This window comes from Sapajus apella, unplaced genomic scaffold (assembly GCF_009761245.1).
Source record: "Sapajus apella isolate SASKATOON/1434 unplaced genomic scaffold, GSC_monkey_1.0 scaffold50, whole genome shotgun sequence".
Classification (NCBI taxonomy): domain Eukaryota; kingdom Metazoa; phylum Chordata; class Mammalia; order Primates; family Cebidae; genus Sapajus; species Sapajus apella.
This window is the reverse complement of record NW_022436990.1, coordinates 7,213,549-7,232,446: the sequence shown is the minus strand read 5'-3', so window position 1 is coordinate 7,232,446 and position 18,898 is coordinate 7,213,549. Positions and strand designations below refer to the sequence as shown.

The 18,898-nt window shown below is 36.5% G+C and overlaps 1 protein-coding gene and 1 pseudogene across 20 annotated transcripts in view; one reads left to right on the top strand and one right to left on the bottom strand.

Annotated features, from left to right (window-relative positions):
• The window catches only part of RALGAPA1 (Ral GTPase activating protein catalytic subunit alpha 1), a 297,019-nt gene that overhangs the window by 232,773 nt on the left and 45,348 nt on the right, over positions 1–18,898 (bottom strand). For all 20 annotated transcript variants that reach the window (XR_004258069.1, XM_032242528.1, XM_032242525.1 and 17 more), the window contains 3 exons: positions 12,963–13,073; positions 12,372–12,421; positions 7,799–7,856 (listed from right to left, as the gene is read on the bottom strand). Coding sequence is in view for 19 of the 20 variants with exons in the window: in XM_032242528.1 (XP_032098419.1) it covers positions 7,799–7,856; positions 12,372–12,421; positions 12,963–13,073 (219 nt within the window). In the remaining variant the exon portion in view is untranslated. Of the gene's footprint in view, positions 1–7,798; positions 7,857–12,371; positions 12,422–12,962; positions 13,074–18,898 lie in introns of those variants that run through there.
• On the top strand, positions 2,394–3,396 carry LOC116526262 (annotated as a pseudogene).

Here is an 18,898-nt window from a genome sequence, read left to right as displayed (position 1 = left end):
CTTAACTGTACAGGTATCACTGAAGCCCAAATCATATTGTTCCTATCTTCCTCAGAGGAAACCATTATCCAGGCTTTGGTATTAATCATTTCCAAAAATATTTTTATATTATTACTACACATTTATAAATCCATAAAAAATAATATAAACTGTATCATACAAGTCATTTATTTTTAAATAGTCATTTACAAGTTATTTTTCATATCCAACATTAGCTTAAGAAATTTATCTGTAAGTATCTATGTAGCTCTAGTTAATTCATTTTAAGAGATGAATATTATTCCACAGTATGAACATATCAAAATTTATTTATCTTCTTTATACTAAGACATTTGTTTTCAAATTTTTGCTATTTCAAGAGTACTATAATAAATAGTTCTTGTTCATGATTCCCTGTATACACCTGAGTTTTTCCAGAAATTCAGATATATAAACATGAATAAAATAGGAATAGGGGTATATAAATAGGAATAATACTACTTTCAGCTTTACTAAATATTAAATAATTCTCTCCAAAGTAGTTGTGACAATTAACAGTACTACCAGCAGTACACGAGAGGGTTCTAGTACCATATTATTGGCAGCACAAAACATTGACAGATGCTCTAATATTTGATAATCTGATGAATGTTAACTATCTTAATGTTATCATTTGATATTTCCTAGTGACACTGAACATCTTTTCATTTGGCCATTCAAGGTTTGCCTGTTTTATACTTTGTACAATTTTCAATTTGGTTGTCCTTTTCTTTTTTTTAAAGAGATGGGGTCTCACTCTGTTGTCCAGGCTGGAGTCCAGGCGCAATCATAGGTCACTGCAGACTCAAACTCCTGAGTTCAAGTGATCGTACCTCCTCAGCCTCCTGAGTAGCTGGGACTACAGATGTGCACCACCAGGTCTGGCTAATTTTTGCATTTTTTGTAGAAATACGGCCTCATTATGTTACCCAGGCTGGTTTTGAACTCCTGGCCCCAAGTGATTCTCCCACCTCAGCCTCCAAAAGTGCTGGGATTATAGGTATGGGCCACTACACCTGGCCCTCTTCTTCTTCTTTTTTTTTTTTTAATATGAGGAGTTATTTCTATATTACTAATTCTATGTCTAATTCTATGAGTTGAAGGTATATTCTCCCAAACAATTCAATCGTTTTTGCTGGGTGGGGAGGTGGTATTTTCTGATGCAGGTAAGTTTTAATTTTTTTTTTTTTTTTTTTGAGACAGAGTCTCACTCTGTTACCCAGGCTAGAGTGCAGTGGCATAATCACAGCTCACTGCAGCCTTGACCTCCTGAGCTCAAGTAATCCTCTCACCTCAGCCCCTGGAGAGCTGGGAATAAAGGCACACGCCACTGTGCCTGACTAATTTTTGTATTTTTGTAGAATAGGGTTTTGTCATGTTGCCAAGGCTGGTCTCAAACTCCTGAGCTCAAGTGATCTGCCCATCTTGGCCTCCCAAAGTGCTGAGATTAGAGGCATGAGACACCATGCCTGGCCTTAAATTTTAATATAATTAATTTGCCAATGTTTTTCTTTCTTATGTGTTCTATGTCTAAAGAAATCCTTCCTTACATTAAAATTATAAACCAAATATTCTCTTCAAAAGTTTTAAAGTGTTGCTTTCCACATGTAGGTCCTAAAATCTATCAGAAACTTATTTCCTTGTAGGCGAAACAGAGTTTGTTTTTTTGCAAATGGAAAACCAAGTATAGCATTATTTCAGGGTTTATTATGTTCAAATGAACTAAAATGCCATCTCAATCATATTTCAAGTTTCCATACATAAGCTTAGGTCTTTGGCTGATCTCCACGTTCCTTTTCATTCATTTACTTGTCCATCCCTACATCAGCAACAGTGTCTTTATTAGTATAACTTTATAATATATCTTATTATCAGGCATGAAAATAGCTAACAACAATACCCTCTTGGCCCGACTTATTATTCTTCCAAATTGCTTTGGCTTTTATTTTACATAAATTTGTTAGGTTACATTTTTAAATCCCTATAGGAATGTTAAGAATTGTTACGTGTGTGTGTGTGTATATATATGTATATTTGATATATATGATATATATTTGATACACATGGTATATGTATTTAACATTTAACAAATAATGTGTACTATTAATATTTACATATATATTTAACAAATTTATCTGTGTGAGACGTCTTGCTCTGTCACCCAGACTGGAGTGTAGTGGCACAATCATAGCTCACTGCAGCCTCAACCTCTTGGTCTCAAGTGATCCTCTCACCTCCCAAGTAGCTGGGAACACAGGTGCACACTACCACACCCAGCTAATTTTTGTACTTTTTTGTAGAGTTGGGGTACTGCCATGTTACTTGGGCTGGTCTCAAATACCTGGGTTCAAGTGATCCACCTACTTTGGCCTCTCTGGGATTACAGGAATCCCAGAAAGAGCTGGGATTACAGGAATGAGCCACTGCACCCAGCCAAAAATTACTGTCTTACGTGTACATCAAATATGCTAAAAGGTAATGCTACAGTATTTCAGAAATTGTTGGATAGGGAGCCCTACTAATGGAAAAACAAATTTAGATGAGTCTGCTGTGGGATCTGCAAAAGCAGATGGTGTATTTGGACTAGTTAAAAATCCCTGGAATTATTCAAAACAATATAGAGAAAAGAGGAAGCAGAATCTCCACTTTGAGAATGAAGATTCAGACTGGCTGATAACTGGAGGAAGCTCAGGTGGGGGTGCAGGTGCCATAACAGCATCCACATGCTATATGGCTTTAGGATCAGATACAGGAGGATCAACCAGAAATCCTGCTGCCCACTGTCAGCTTCCAGGTTTCAAGCCAAGCTATGGCTTAGTTTGCCATCATGGTCTCATTCCCCTGGAGAATTTGATAGATGTGCAAGGAATCTTAACCAGATGGGTGGATGATGCAGCAATTGTGTTGGGTGTACTGCTGGACACGACCCTAAGGATTCTACCAAAGTATAGGATTCTGTTAAACCATTCATGCTTCCCAGTTTGACAGATGTGAGTAAACTATGTATAGGAATTCCAAAGGAATATCTTGTATCAGAATTATCAAGTGAAGTACAGTCTCTTTGGTCCAAAGCTGCTGACCTCTTTGAGTCCGAAGGGGCCAAAGTAACTGAAGTATCCTTTCCCCTTTCCTCGCACCAGTTATTCAATTGACTGCCACCATGTATCGTGCACATGAAAAGTAGTATCAAATATAACAAGATTTGATGGGCTACAATATGGTCACAAATGTTACACTGATGTGTCTACTGCAGCCATGTATTGCTGCCACCAGACGAGAAAGGTTCAATCATTTGGTAAGGGGAAGAACTCTCTTGGGAAATCTTTTCTTATTAAAAGAAAAGTATGGCTGGGCATCATGGCGCATGCCTGTAGTCCCAGCTACTCAGGAGGCTGAGGTGGGAGAATCGCTTGAGCCCAGGAGTTCTGGGCTGTAGTGCACTATGCCAATCGAGTGTCCGCAGTAAGTTCAGCATCAATATGGTGACCTCCTGGGAGCAGGGGACCACCAGGTTGACTAAGGAGGGTCGGAAACGGAGCAGGTCAAAACTCCCGTGCTGATCAATAGCGGGATCATGCCTGTGAGTAGCCACTGCACTCCAGCCTGAGCAACACAGCGAGACCCTGTTTTTAAAAAATAATAATAAAAATAATAATAATAAAAGAAAAGTATGAACATTATTTCATCAAGGCACAGAAAGTAACATGTCTCATTGCTAGTGATTTTATGAATGCTTTTAATTCTGGAGTATGCTAACTCCCACCACCTTGAATGAGGCAGTACCATACTTAGAGTTCACCAAAGAAGACAACAGAACATGAAGTGCCTAGGATGATATTTTTACACAGGCTGTAAACATGGCAGGACTGCCAGCAGTGAGTATCTCCCTGTTGCACTCTCAAACCAAGGGTTGCCAACAGGACTGCAGCTTATTGGATGTGCATTTTGTGACCAGCAGCTTCTTACAGTAACCAAATGGTCTGAAAAACAAGTTTCCTGTTATTCAACTTCAAGAACTTATGCATGATTGTTCATCAATCCTTGAAAATGAAAAGTTAGTCTCTGTCTCTCTAATATGGTAGGGATAAATATATCATGCAAATTTTTAAAAAATTGTTGTCTTTATACTGTCAAGTTTATTTCCCATGAATATTGCATAAAATTCCATTTATTCGTTAAAGTTCTTTCCTGTTCTTCAATAATCACATAATTGCCATACATTAATTTAATAATTTTTATTGAATAACATACTGAAAACTAAATTTAATATTTTAAATGACTATAGAATATACATTCTTTCCAAGCACACTGAAACATTCTCCAAGAGGCCTATACTCTGAGCCACAAAGCATCTCAGTAACTTTAAGATTAAAATCATGCAAAAATATTTTTTCTGATGACAAAGGAATTAAGTTGTAAATCACAAAGGAAACAAAATTTGTGAAAACATCAAATATTTGAAGAGCTTAAAAATAAAAACACTTGGCCATGTGTGGTGGCTCACGCCTGTAATCCCAGCACTTTGGGGGGCTGAGGTGAGCGGACCATGTGGTCCGGAGTTTGAGACCAGGCTGACCAACATGATGGAACCCCATCTCTACTAAAAATACAAAAATCAGTCCAGGATGGTGGTGCGTGTCTGTAATTCTTGCTACTTAGGAGGCCGAGGCAGGAGAATCGCTTGAAATCAGTGAGTTGGAGGCTGCAGTGAGCTGAGATTGCGCCACTGCACTCCAGCCTGGGCGACACAGGGAGACTCTGTCTCTAAATAAATAAATAAATCACTTTCTTTTTTTTTGAGACGGAATCTTGCTCTGTTGCCAGGCTGGAGTGCAGTGGTGTGATCTCGGCTCAAATTGGTCTCAAACTCCTGGCCTCAAGCGATCCTTCTGCTTTAGCCTATGCCAAGTGCCTGCTACAGAATGTTTTATAAAATATAAAAGAGGTCAAGTATGATGGCTCACATTTGTAATCCCAGCACTTTGGGAGGTTGAGGTAGGAGGACTGCTTGAAGCTGGAGGTTTGAGAACAGCCTGGGGAACAAAGCAAGACCCCGTTTCTACACAAAAATAATTTTAAAAAGTGAGCCAGGACTGGATGTGTACCTGTGGTCCCAGCTACTTAAGAGGCTAAGTAGGGGAATGGCTTAAGCCCATTTCAAGGCTTCAGTAAGCCATGATCAATCATGGCACTGCACTTCAGCCAGGGTGACAGAATAAGATCCTACCTCTTAAAAAATTTTTTTGAAAATACACTAGGCACAGTGGCTCATGCCTGTAATCCCAGCACTTTGGCAGGCTGAGGCAGGCTAATCACAAGGTCAGGAGTTTGAGACCAGCCTGACCAACATGGTGAAACCCTATCTCTACTAAAAAAAGGAAAAAAAACACCAAAAAATATTAGCCAGGCATGGTGGCACGTGCCTGTAATCCCAGCTACTCAGGAGGCTAAGGCAGGAGAATCACTTGAACCTGGGAGGCAGAGGTTGCAGTGAGCCAAGATTGTGCCACTGCACTCCAGCATGGGCAACAAGAGCGAAACTCCATCTCAAAAAAGTAAAAACATAAAAATAAATAAATAAATAAATAAACTATAAAAGACTGAAATGGAAAACAAGAAAATAGAAAGCAGAAAAAGTATAAAGAAAATCAATGACACCAAAAGTTCGTTCTTTGAAAACATCAACAAATATGACAAATATTAGACTGGCCAATAAAATAGGAGAGAAGACATAAATTACCAAAATCAGGGATGAAAGCGGATATAGCCATTAAAAAGAATGAAATAATGCCTTCCGTAGCAACATTTAGCAACATGGATACAGCTGGAGGTCATTATTGTAAAGCAAATTAACACAGGAACAAGACCAAATATCACATATTCTGACTAGAAGTGGGAGCTATGCCGGAGCAGTGGCTCACACCTGTAATCCCAGCACTCTGGGAGGCCGAGGCAGGTGGATCACAAGGTCAGAAGTTTGAGATCAGCCTGGCCAATATGGTAAAACCCCATCTCTACTAAAACTACAAAAAAAAAATTAGCCGGGTGTGGTGGTGCGTGCCTGTAATCCCAGCTACTTGGGAAGCTGAGGCAGGAGAATCGCTTGCACCCAGGGGGCAGAGTTTGCAGTGAGCCAAGATCGTGCCACTGCACTCCAGCCTAGGCAACAGAGCAAGACTCCATCTAAAAAAAAAAAAAAAAGTGGGAGCTAAACATTGGGTACTCATGGACATAAAAATGTCAACAACAGACACTGGGAAGTACTAGAGGGCCAAGGGTTGAAAAAAAAACTATTAGGTATTATGCTCACCACCTGGGTGACAGAATCAATCATACCCTAAACCTTGGCATCCTGAGACATACACATGTAACAAACACGCATATGTATCCCCTGAATCTACAATAAAAGTTGAAATCATTAAAGAATAAATAAATTAAAAGTTCCTGTAATGTTAAAAAAAAAAAAGAAAAAGAAAAAAAAAAAAAAGAATGAAAGGGGACATCACTATTGACCCTATAGGAATTAAAAGGATTACTCTAAGGAGCAACTTGAACAACTTTCTACCAACAAATTGCTTCCTAGAAAGAGACAAATTATCAAACTGACTCAAAGAGATACATAAAATCTGAATAAACCTATAACAAGAAATTGAAGTAATAATTACAAACATCACAAAGAAAAGTCCAAGTACAAATGGCCTCACTTTTGAAGTTTACCAACTATTTAAAGAAGAAAATGTTACCACTCATTCACAAACTCTTTCAAAAAATAGAAGAGGGACCACTTCTAAACTTCTATAGCTATCTTGATAGTAAAGCCAAATAAAAGCGTGGCAAAATAAACTACAGTACAGTATTTGTCATAAACACAGAGGTAAACTGAGCTAAGCAACAAATAAAAAGGACCATAAATAGTAAGCAAATAGGATTTACCTCAGGGATGGAATGTTGGTTTAACCCTTGAAAATCAATTAGTGAAATACATAATATTAATAGAATAAATGACAAAAGCACCAATGACATGGACAATGATTGCATCAATAGATGCAGAAAGAGCATTTGGCAAACCACAGTGCACGTTCATGATTAAAAACTCAACAAATTAGGCATAGAACTTCTTCAAGTGGATAAAAGGCATCTACAAAAAAACCACAACTAAAATCATATACAGTGGTGAAACACTGACCATTATCTTTCTCCCTGAAATCAGGAATAATGCAAGAATGTCTGCTCTTGCTTGCCACTTTTATTCAATATTGTACTGGAGGGACAATAAACAAGAAAGAAAGAAAAGAAAAGAAAGAAAGAAAGAAAGAAGAAATTAAAGGCATCCAATGAGAAATAAAAAAGTAACTGTACTCATTCACAGTAGAAAATCCAAAGGAATACACAATAAAACAGAACTAGCAAACAATAAATAAATAAACTAGAAACAACACAAATGTCCACTCTATGTGGAATTTTGCATTTTTCTTCCATTTCTGATTCACAGAGGTATTTATCTTGGTGCTGATCTTGCTTTTTTGTTTTATAGTTTTATCTTCATTGTAAATGTATTCAGAATAAAGGAAGCAATGGATCAAAACTTCCTACGGCATTTTGACTACAAATCCTTCATCTATACTTTTTCTTATATTCCTTGTCAGTCTGTTCTTGTATTCTTTATTTTCTTTTTACTAAAGCATCAACTATTAACTCATTTCAACTAACAACCCATTAAAGAGCATTTTCATATATTATCCTTTGTTTCAAATGTGAAATACAAATTTGAATTACTTACCAATACTATGAAACTGCCATCGCTGATGAATTCTTTCTGGAAGAAGCTGTAAAATTTTCTAAAAATCAATATAAAGAAAAAAAAGAAAAGAATAAAAGCAAGTAATGAGTTTAGATCCTGAAAAAATGTGAAAAATTAAAGGGCTTACTAAGTATAACAAATACGAAGTAGGCCGGGTACGGTGGCTCACGCCTGTAATCCCAGCACTTTGGGAGGCTGAGGCAGGTGGATCACCTGAGGTCAGGAGTTCGAGACCAGCCTGACCAACTGGTGAAACCCTATCTCTACTAAAAATACAAAAATTAGCGAGGTGCAGTGGTGGGTGCTTGTAATTCCAGCTATTAGGGAGGCTGAGGCAGGAGAATCACTTGAACCCAGGGGGCAGAGGTTGCAGCGAGCCAAGATTGCACCATTGCACTCCAGTCTGGGTGACAAGAGCAAAACTCCAACTCAAAAAATAAATAAATAAATAAACAAACAAACAAAAAATACAAAATAGTCCCTGACCTAATCTGATAGTACTGACATTATCTTAGCGCTGGCATGTTGATCACTATTTGAAAACCTCAAAAAACAACAAACAATACAAACCAGTACTTGGAACAAGAACTTAATAGAACACATCTTTCACAATGATATATATTTTTTCCTAATGATTAAACGTTAATTCTAATAGATTTAAAATGCTTATTTACTATTTCCAGAATTTCTTTTTTTCCGCCTTTAGATATGGAGTCTTGCTATGTTGCAGAGGCTGGAGTGCACTGACTATTCAGAAGCATGATCCTAGTGCACCACAGTCTTAATTCCCAGGCTCAAGCGATCTTCCTGCCTCAGTCTCCCAAGAAGGTGGGAATACAGGATGCACCACTATGTCTGGCAAGTCCTAGGATCTCTTTATTGTGGATACCACTGACGCGTTTCAATTCTTTCAGATATTAATATTTGCAACATTTTCTCTTTCTTCTAATGGTTTCCCCTATTTTGATAATCCTAGAGAAAATATTTTGATTTTATGAGAACCCCATCAAATATTTATACTGAATTAATGTGAAACCAGAGGTACTTAGATGTAATGATGAATATAGTATGAGAGCAAAATTCTTTTTAAAAGGTGTGGGTTTCACTCTGTTATCCTGGCTGGAGTGCAGTGGTGTGATCATAATTCACTGCAGTCTCAAACTCATGGGTTCAAGCAATCCACTCATCTCAGCCTCTCAAATAGTTAGGACTACAGGTATGTGCCACCATGCCCAGATAAACTTTATTATTGAGATGGAGTATCATTATGTTGCCCATGCTGTGCCCAAGCTTCTGGCCTCAAGCAATCCTCCTGCTCTGGCCTCCAAAAGTGCTGGGATTACAAGTGTGAGCCACTGCATCAGGGCAGAGAGCAGGATTTAAAATTTGAGGAGTCCTATAGTTAAGCTAACAAATATAGGTTTCCATTAATTGGTAATAAAATCTTTCCACAAATATATTCAAAATTCTGCCTTTTATTTCTCTTAATATTATACCTGTGTGGATTACTCTCGATCAAGAGCTATCTTACTGCTGAATAGTGCTCTCAATACTTACTCATCCACTTGCTCAATGACATTTTTGTGTATTTATTGTTATTGCTGTTCTTACTATTATTTAGAACATCACTAATGAATGCTTATAAAGGCCAAACACTAGGCACTTTATTATATAATGATATATTAATATACCTTGCATTAATCCTTGCAATTATTCCAAAACAAGGGTTTATCTCATTCAACAAATGAAGAAATCGGTTAAGTAGTACACTTAGGTTACAAAGCTAGAAAGTGAAAGAACAGAGGTGCCAAATTTAATATACCTATTTCCAAAACCTCTGCCTTAAGAATATACTGATCAAAGGATGACAAGCTTATTCTATACTTCCTTGCCTTGTCTTTGATATAATCTTCTTTAGTATACCCCATATGAGAGGATGATATAGAAATTTTAAAGTTCTACACAGATAAATGCTGGTCCCCCAGGAGACACATAAAAAAAAAAATTTTTTTTTTTTTTGAGACAGTCTCACTCCATTGCCAGGCCCCAGGCTGGAGTGCAGTGGCACAATCTCAGCTCACTGCAACCTCTACCTCCCAGGTTCAAGCAATTCTCCTGCCTCAGCCTCCCAAGTAGCTGAGACTACAGGCACGCGCCACCATGCCCAGCTAATTTTTGGATTTTTAGTAGAGATGGGGTTTCACCATGTTGGCCAGGATGGTCTCGATCTCTTGACATCGTGATCTGCCCACCTCGGCCTCCCAAAGTGCTGGGATTACAGGCGTGAGCCACTGCGCCCGGCCACATAAACTTTTTTAACCTTTGTCCTCCCTATGCGTCCCACAGCTGGCCAACAACTGCATACTTGTATTTATTTTTGTATAGGAAGAGATAAAATTACAGAAAAGTTGAAAAGACAAATTTATAAACTATTCAAAAGAATTTCTATATTATGACTAACAATTATACTTTAGATTTAGCCCCTTATATCTTTTTATACGGTTAATAAAAGATTAAAGAGATTACATGTGCCCTAAACTGCACAGAATATAAATCCTCTACCATTTTATTAACATTACATAAACATGCTTTTTATTCTAGAAAAAGGAAATCAGTTTATTTACGATTTCTTTTTCATCATTAGTCTCTAAAGGTAGAGGTCCCCTACTATAAGCAGAAGAATGTCAGCACAAAAATTAAATGATTTTTCCAAAAGATGAAAACCTGGTATCTTACATATTTTTCCTAATGAAATTTAATAATCCATTAAAGACAAACATTTCTATTTAAAGAATAAAAAATAATCAGTATATATTACATATAAAAAAATAGTTATTTTTACACATGAGGAATACCCCAAAAGAGCTTCTTATTAACTAATCAAACATCTCAGTTTCCTGAATCTAAGGCAAGCATAAACATTTGAAGGAATACTTTCCAGGAACCATTAGCTTGCTTTCTCTGTGGATACTTTTATTCTTTCTCAAAACATCTATGTTTCAATATTTCCCTTGTGAACAGTTCATGCACACACTTAAAGAAGTAATAAAATCAAATTCCTCAGGGGTCATGACTAATGAAAATTAATTGCAGAACAGATGATAACATCAATGTTACTGCTGTCTGGAACCCTTAAAAAAAAACTTTTTTTTCCTGTAATTAATCAACAGCTAAGTAACATATAAATGAGGTTGTTCAAATTCTTCTAAATTACATCAAAATACTAAAGAATGAATTATTTTTATTATTTTTGAGACAGGGTCTCACTCTCTTGCCCAAGAGTACCGTGGCACAATCATGGCTCACTATCGCTTAAACCTCCCGAGTCACTAGTAATACAAGTGCTTGCCACCACCATGCCTCGCTAACGTTTTTGATTTTTAGTAGAGACAAGGTCTCGCTGTGTTGTCCAGGCTGGACTCAAACTCCTGAGCTAAAATGATCCTCTCGCTTCAGCCTCCCAAAGTACAGGGATTACTTTCAACCACCACACCAGCCAAGAGTGCATTATCTTTAATAGCAGCAGACAGAATAGCTCAATCTTCAGAAACTGATTTCCAAATTCTTTTCTATGCACCTCGAGTCACTACTCCTGGTTTTCTACAGGTCTCGAAATTCTCAGTGAAGATCAGAATACTCCTATGACTGTTTATCTGTTTACTTTGAAAAATAATAAAGAGCAAGGAGTTATTTTAAAAGGGGGATGAAAGGATCTTAATTTTTAAGAGTGTGCTAAAATTTTTTAAAAATTTAGCAGAGCATCAAATTTTGTTCATTCACCTATGAGCTATGTTTCCTGATTTTTATTTATAAAGACCTGCCCCAACTCCAATCTAATGTAAAAATGGCAATTTAAAAAATATTTAAGACTATTTTAAACAAGTATACAATGAAAAGCAGTTAACCAAGAAACAATAAATCCCTAAAGCACATAAAAGTTACATGAATATACCTTCTTAGGTGAGAATGTTTTGGAGTTAAAAACAAATTTTCCATTTCAGTAAACCATCCACAAATTAAAATTTTCATTGTTTGCAAACAAATTGAATATCATACCAATTTTGTCGTGTCAAATGTATACAAACATAATTATATCTGTATTTAAAAGTAATACACTGTATCTCAAAAAGTATAGGATTCAGTAAGGCATATTTTAAAAATTTAGATTTAGTTCTTAGAAAGGCTGGCAAATTCCCAGTGTTTCATTACATGTTTTTTAACTTAAATTCATTCCTTTATATGTTCCAAAAATTATTTTTGGAAAAAAAAAAAAGAGATACTACTGGAAAGAAACTGTCAGTATGAGCAGGGCATACAAAATTAAACAAATAACTCTATGAACAGTAGAAAGTGTTAGAACTAAAAGTGAGATGTCAAAGTATATGGTAGTTTAGAAATACAAGAGTACTTTCAATGCTCAATAAAGCACAAAAGTGGGAAAGAAAAAACGCCTGGCAGAGTACATAATATCTGAAAAGACGTTTAAGGACAGGAAGAACACTAGACATAAAGTGGTGGTGCTGAATGGGAAGTTAGATTCAGAAGCACTTACCTCAAAAATAAAAAGTATAGCATCCAATTCTTCTCTTTGAGACTTGTGACCTAAAACATTTTTATAGGAAAACATTTAAAACATATAATTTTGTCCTCATTGTTAACAGTCACTTAATGAACTTAAAATATTTCAACAATGAAGCGTTTTTTTTCCCAGCAGTTATTTAGTAAAATGTTTAAAGCATATTCCATTCATTACGTAGACAATATCATCGTGGCTCTCTTCACTTTTCTGAGAACTGTAATTACATTTAGGTTCTACATATTTATGTCTAGAAACAAATCACGACATATTACAAAGAACTGGAAAAAGCTCTGAAAATGAAAATATAAAAATGACTGCTCAAATGTGATACATGCTCCTATGGCAGAACCAAAGAAGGCAGAATGACAGAACAAATCAACCTGACCAGTGAAAAAGTAAATCTTCAAAGCCACTGTAAAGTAATAAGGATAGTAATACTAACCCATTAGTTGTTATTTCTAATACAGGTTACTAGACCTATGATGTCTAAGAGCTTTTCAAAGTTATGTTTATGCCAATTATTAGAAATATTAACATAAACCAAGATACATGTTAGCATCTTACCTTTCTGTTTAAGACTAGCTTCAATAGTCACAAAATTTTCAAAGAACACATAGTATATATGTGAAAAATGTTGGTCGAAAAATTGTTTAAGATCAATAGATTCTGCATTCTCTGAAAAATTAAAAACAATTACTGATTATTTACATGTATTAAATCATATTTAGCAAATACTCAGTGACAAGTTTCCTTAAAGAACTGCTCCTAAAATCCTATTCTACTAAAATCATTAATGACACACAAAAAAGTTAAGTTCTATTTTCAATTCATAGCTACAGCTTTTCTAACTTCTATTTTCCCCAAGACAGTTTAAAATCAAAATAATAATTCATGATGTCTGAAGGCCAGGTGTGGTGGCTCACACCTGTAATCCCAGCACTTTGGGAGGCTGAGGCAGGCAGATCACCTGAAGTGAGGAGTTTGAGACCAGCCTGGCCAATATGGTGAAACCTCGTCTCTACTAAAAATACAAAACTCAGCTGGGGGTGGTGGTGTGTGCCTGTAATCTCAGCTACTTGAGAGGCTGAGGCACAAGAATCACTTGAACCTGAGGCAGAGGCTGCAGTGAGCAAAGAATTGTGCCACTGCACTCCAGCCTGAGAGACAGAATGAGACTCTGTCTCAGGGGGAGAAAAAAATAATAATAATTTATGATGTCTGAAATATATTTATTCAATAAATAGGTAACTAATAATAGGCTTTGTAAATAGGTACTTAGGGCTTAAAAAGCTCAAACACAGAGACTACTACTCGAAAAAAACTGTCAGTAAGAGCAGGGCATGCAAAATTAAACAAATAACTCTATGAACAGTAGAAAGTGTTAGTACTAAAAGTGAGATGTCAAAGTATATGGCAGTTTAGAAACACAAGTGTACTTTCAAAGCTCAATAAAGCACAAAGGTGGGGAAAGAAAAAATGCCTGGCAGAGTACATAATATCTGAAAAGACGTTTAAGGACAGGAAGAACACTAGACATAAAGTGGTGGGGTTGAATGGGATGGGCATTCAAAGCATAAAAAAATACATGGAGCAAGAAAAGCGTGAGGTATGTTAGAATCCAGAAAAATAATTCATTTTGGCTAAAGCTTAGAGCATTTTAATAAAAACAAACAAGTAGACTTGAGTTATGTTTACATGTACTTATGCATATGTATTTATGCATAGAAGATTCCAAACAACTAGGCAACGTGACCTCTAGGGAGCATGACTAGTTTTATTGTTGCTTTCAGTGTAAGTGAGAACACTGGTGAAAAGGAGTAGAGAAATTCTACTCCATATACTTCCTACTATTCCAAATTGTTTACAAAAAGCACATTACTTCACTTACAATACAAAATAAAAAATTTTTGTGTTTTATTTTTTTGAGATGGACACTTGCTCTGTTGCCCAGGCTGTAGTGCAGTGGTGCAATATCGGCTCACTGCAACCTCCAACTCCAGGGTTCAAGCGATTCTCCTGCCTCAGACTCCCAAGTAGCTGGGATTACAGGTGCCCATTACCACACCTGGCTAATTTTTATATTTTTAGTAGAGACAGGATTTCACTATGTTGGCCAGGTTGGTCTCAATCTCTTGACCTCAAGTGATCCACCCACCTCGACCTCCCAAAGTGCTGGGATTACAGGTGTGAGCCACATGCCCAGCCTCAAAATATAATTTTAAAAAGCAACTGAAAAAAAATAAAAGATTTTTGAACCTTGGAAGGAAATAAAGAAACTATTCATTGTAAATAAACCCAAGTTAAAGGTAAATATCAATGAATTTCTTAGAATATTCTAATGTTCAACAGAAGATTTCAAAATAAAGTGAAATAGTAACAACACATAGATAGCACTTTAAATTATTTTATGTATTATCATATCCTATGAATATTCATAATAATTTTTTGGCAGGGACAGGGTCTCACTCTGTCACCCAGGCTAGAGTACAGTGGCATGACTACACCTCACTGCAGCCTCAACATCCTGAGTTCAAGCAATCCTCCCACCTGAGCCTCCAAAAGTACCCAGGACCCAGGTACCTCTTCACCACCACACCTAAATAACTTTTTAATTTTTTGTGGAGATGGAGTCTTGTTATGTTGCCCAGGCTGGTCTCAAACTCCTAGGGCTGAAGCAATCCTCCTATCTTGATCTCAAAGTGTTAAAATTACAGGCGTGAGCCATAACACCCGGCACAGTAACTCTTTAGTGATGTCTTATCTATGTGATTTTTTTCCAAGACTCTCTTTTGTTCTGCCATTCCAAAAGGAAAGGGACAGAAGCCTTTCCTCTCTATTCCCTTGGATTCTCTACATTTCTCTTTTATGGAAAGAACAATGTTTCAAGTGTCTTATTGTCTATCTTCCAGGACTAGTCTAGCAACTTTAGAATAGGAACTGTGTCAGGATTTCCAAATATTGGCACAATGCTGAGCAAACAGTATGTACTCAAATGTATTTTATGACTAACAAAATACATTATTTTTACTTTATTATATTCAGTTCATACAATATGGGAAGTGTTACCTTGGAAAAGACTGCATAACCTACTGAAAGGCAAAATAGCACTGCCTCATCTTGACTGGAATTAGAATACCCAGATTTCACTCCTGTCTGCAACACTTACTATTTGTGTGACTTTTTGCAGAACTAGACAAAATAATAATGCTTAACACAAACTGAATGTTTTCTAAACAATGCACACTATTCTCAGCACTTCACAGAAACTAATTCCTATAATCTAGATAGCAATACTATGAAATTAGTACCATTATTATCTCCATTTTACAGATGAGAAAATTTAGGCACAGAGCATCTCAGAAACTTAGCTCATGAAGTACAGTCAGGATTTAAACACCAGGAACCCTAGATCTACTCAGCCTCCAATGTAATACATTTGTAAGAAAAGAATGCTAAATATTTATCTATTAATCTGCCTATAAGAATAATAATAGTCATCAAACACTAGTTAAATATATTTTATCGGATATCAAAATGAAAACACATACAATTGAAATAAAGAGGAAAGGTGTTCTATTTTTCCTACAGAGTATTTTAAAGAACTATGAAACTAGAATAAAATAGGCTTGGGCTGGGCAAGGTAGTTGACATCTGTAATCCCAGTACGTGGTAGGCTGAAGTGGGATGGCTGTTTGAGGGCAAGAGTTTGAGACCAGTCTGGGCAACACATTGAGACCCCATTTCAACAAAATTTAAAATTAGTCAGGCATGGCGGCATGTGCCTGTAGTCCCAGCAACTCTGGAGACTAAGTTGGGGGAATTCCTTGAGCCTAGGAATTTAAGTTGCAGTGTGCTATTATTGAGCCAGTGCACTACAGCCTAGGAAACAGAGCAAGATCTTGTCACTAAAATAATAATAACAATGAAAGAACAAAATAGACTGCTATAATTACCTCTAAATTTCCTAAAATTAATGTTTCAAAAACACAATGTTTTAGGAGAGAGAAGAAAATAAGAACAATAACAAAGCAAACCAAAAACACAACAAAAGCAAACATGAATCAACTCAAGATTCTGTGACATATTAGGAGCCAAAATATTCTCTCTCGATTTCCTTCCCATAAGGCATGCTAACAAAGTCTGGAAATTATGTACTTGTTAATGCTAATAAAAATGATCAAAATTAGGCTAATTTCTTTTTTACTCCATATCTATTTGTAATGAACTTTTTAGCAAATGACCACCAATTTACAATATTTACATGGTAAGGAAGAAACACAGAAAAAATAGATAAAATACAATGAGAAGGTTTCACTTATTTAAAAACAACTCTCTCTCCAAAACAATAACACAGAAGAAAAAAATGGAAAAGGAAGAAAATCCAGAAATAAAGAGATTATGGGAAAAAATTTCAACCAATTTTAAATCTCAATATCAAATCCTGTCCTTTCCAAAAAGGTACACTTAACCCATTCTGTTTCTCTTTCTATGAATGCCTCCATTACTCAGTCAGTTCTATATATGTCCTATGAGCTAGTATTACTCTCTTACAGAAATGGGGGCTCTTTAGGAGTAGCAAGCATGCCTCACCTTCTTTCATAACCTTTCAAAATTTTAATCTAGAAGGAGTGCTTTGCATAATGCTGAGCTGATGTTCAGTGCTTTAAAAAAAAAGTTTAAAGGTTCCAAAATTTACCTTATTTTTAGAAATAATTTTATTTGATGGCCGGGCACAGTGGCTCACGCCTGTAGTTCCAGCAATTTGGGAGGCTGAGGTGGGCAGATCACCTGAGGTCAGCAGTTTGAGACCAGCCTGACCAACATGGAGAAACCTCGTCTCTACTAAAAATATGAAAAAATTAGCAGGACGTGGTGGTGTATGCCTGTAATCCTAGCTACTCAGGAGGCTGAGGCAGGAGAATCACTTGAACCCAGGAGGCGGAGGTTGCAGTGAGCTGAGATTGCGCCATTGCACTCCAGCCTGCGCAACAAAAGTGAGACCCCGTCTCAAAAAAAAAAAAAAAAGAAGAAGAAGAAATTATACCATTTGATTTGAAATGTTTGTGAACTAGTATTTCCTTAAAGAAATCAAGTAAGTATTTCACCACAAATTCAGACTGAGGTTTCTAAGATTTTAAAAACCTGACTCAGGCTTAGGAATGCTTTGCAGACCTTTGGGAGTAGTCATTTTAAGTAGCAAAATAATTCTGGGCTCCATTTAGTTTCCACGAATAAAATTTCTCAGATGTTTCTTCAGGCTCTTTTTATGATACATTTTAAAAACTTTGTCATAAAACATTTACTTTTTACTACCTATTTTTAAGACATTTAAGCACTATAGCACACATGTAATTTAAAATTTCAAAGGTCAGAAGTCAGTTTTCCTGACCTAAAAGTTCAGATATTAAATATTTCCCTATAAAAGGTATCACATACCCAAGCTGGAAGATTAAAAATTCAACAAATTTTACAGTATCATAATTCTTCTTTATCCATTAAAAAAAGAAATCTCATTTACTCTTTTGCAAATGATAGCATCATAATATACTACCTGTGAAGTGTATCACAATCAAGCTGCTTCTAGTAATATTATTGTTGTTAGAAATAATAAATATAAATAATATAGAATATAGAAATAATTGTAATAAAGTATCAAACATTGTAAGTTACTGTCTTGTCTTAAAATAATGAGAACAGATCCACCAATATGCCAAACTGTCCTAACACAAACTACTCTCTCACTGGAAACACACAGAAATGCTGAATAAAAATAAGTAATACAACTAATTTAATACCAACCTCAAAAAATGAATGGGGAGAAAGAGAAGAAGTTAAGAAAAGAGAGGAAAACAGGAAAGGAGAAAGCAGGATGGAGGAAGAGGGGACACAGGTAAAAAAGGGGAAGATGAGAAAGTGTGATGGAGAAAAAGAATGAGGCTGAAAGGGAAATATGGAGGAGAGGGGATGAGGAAGTAAGGGAGGGAGGAAGGGGAGTGGGTAAAGAGGAAAACAAAAGAAATGCAGCATAAAATATAAGTAATATGAAGTAAAGCACAAATAAGTAGAAAGAAGAAAGAAAATACAGAAGAGAAAGAGAGAAGATGACAGGAAGAGAGGAGAAAGCAGCAGCAGGGAGGGAGGTTAATAAACATTAAAATGCTGGTTAAATTATAAATAATTCCTAATAAGGCTCTAAAAAGGGGGAAGATATATGAGGAGGGGAGAAGAAACTGGAAAAGGGATGGAAGGATGAAAGGTTCAAGGGAAGGAAATGAAAAATAGTAAACTGAGAGACAGAACTAGGCCAGGCGCAGTGGCTCACGCCTATAATCCCAGAACTTTGGGAGGCTGAGGCAGGCGGATCACCTGAGATCAGGAGTTCAAGACCAGCCTGGCCAACATGGTGAAACTCTGCCTCTACTAAAAATATAAAAATTAAGCCGGGCACGGTGGCTCAAGCCTGTAATCCCAGCACTGTGGGAGGCCGAGGCGGGTGGATC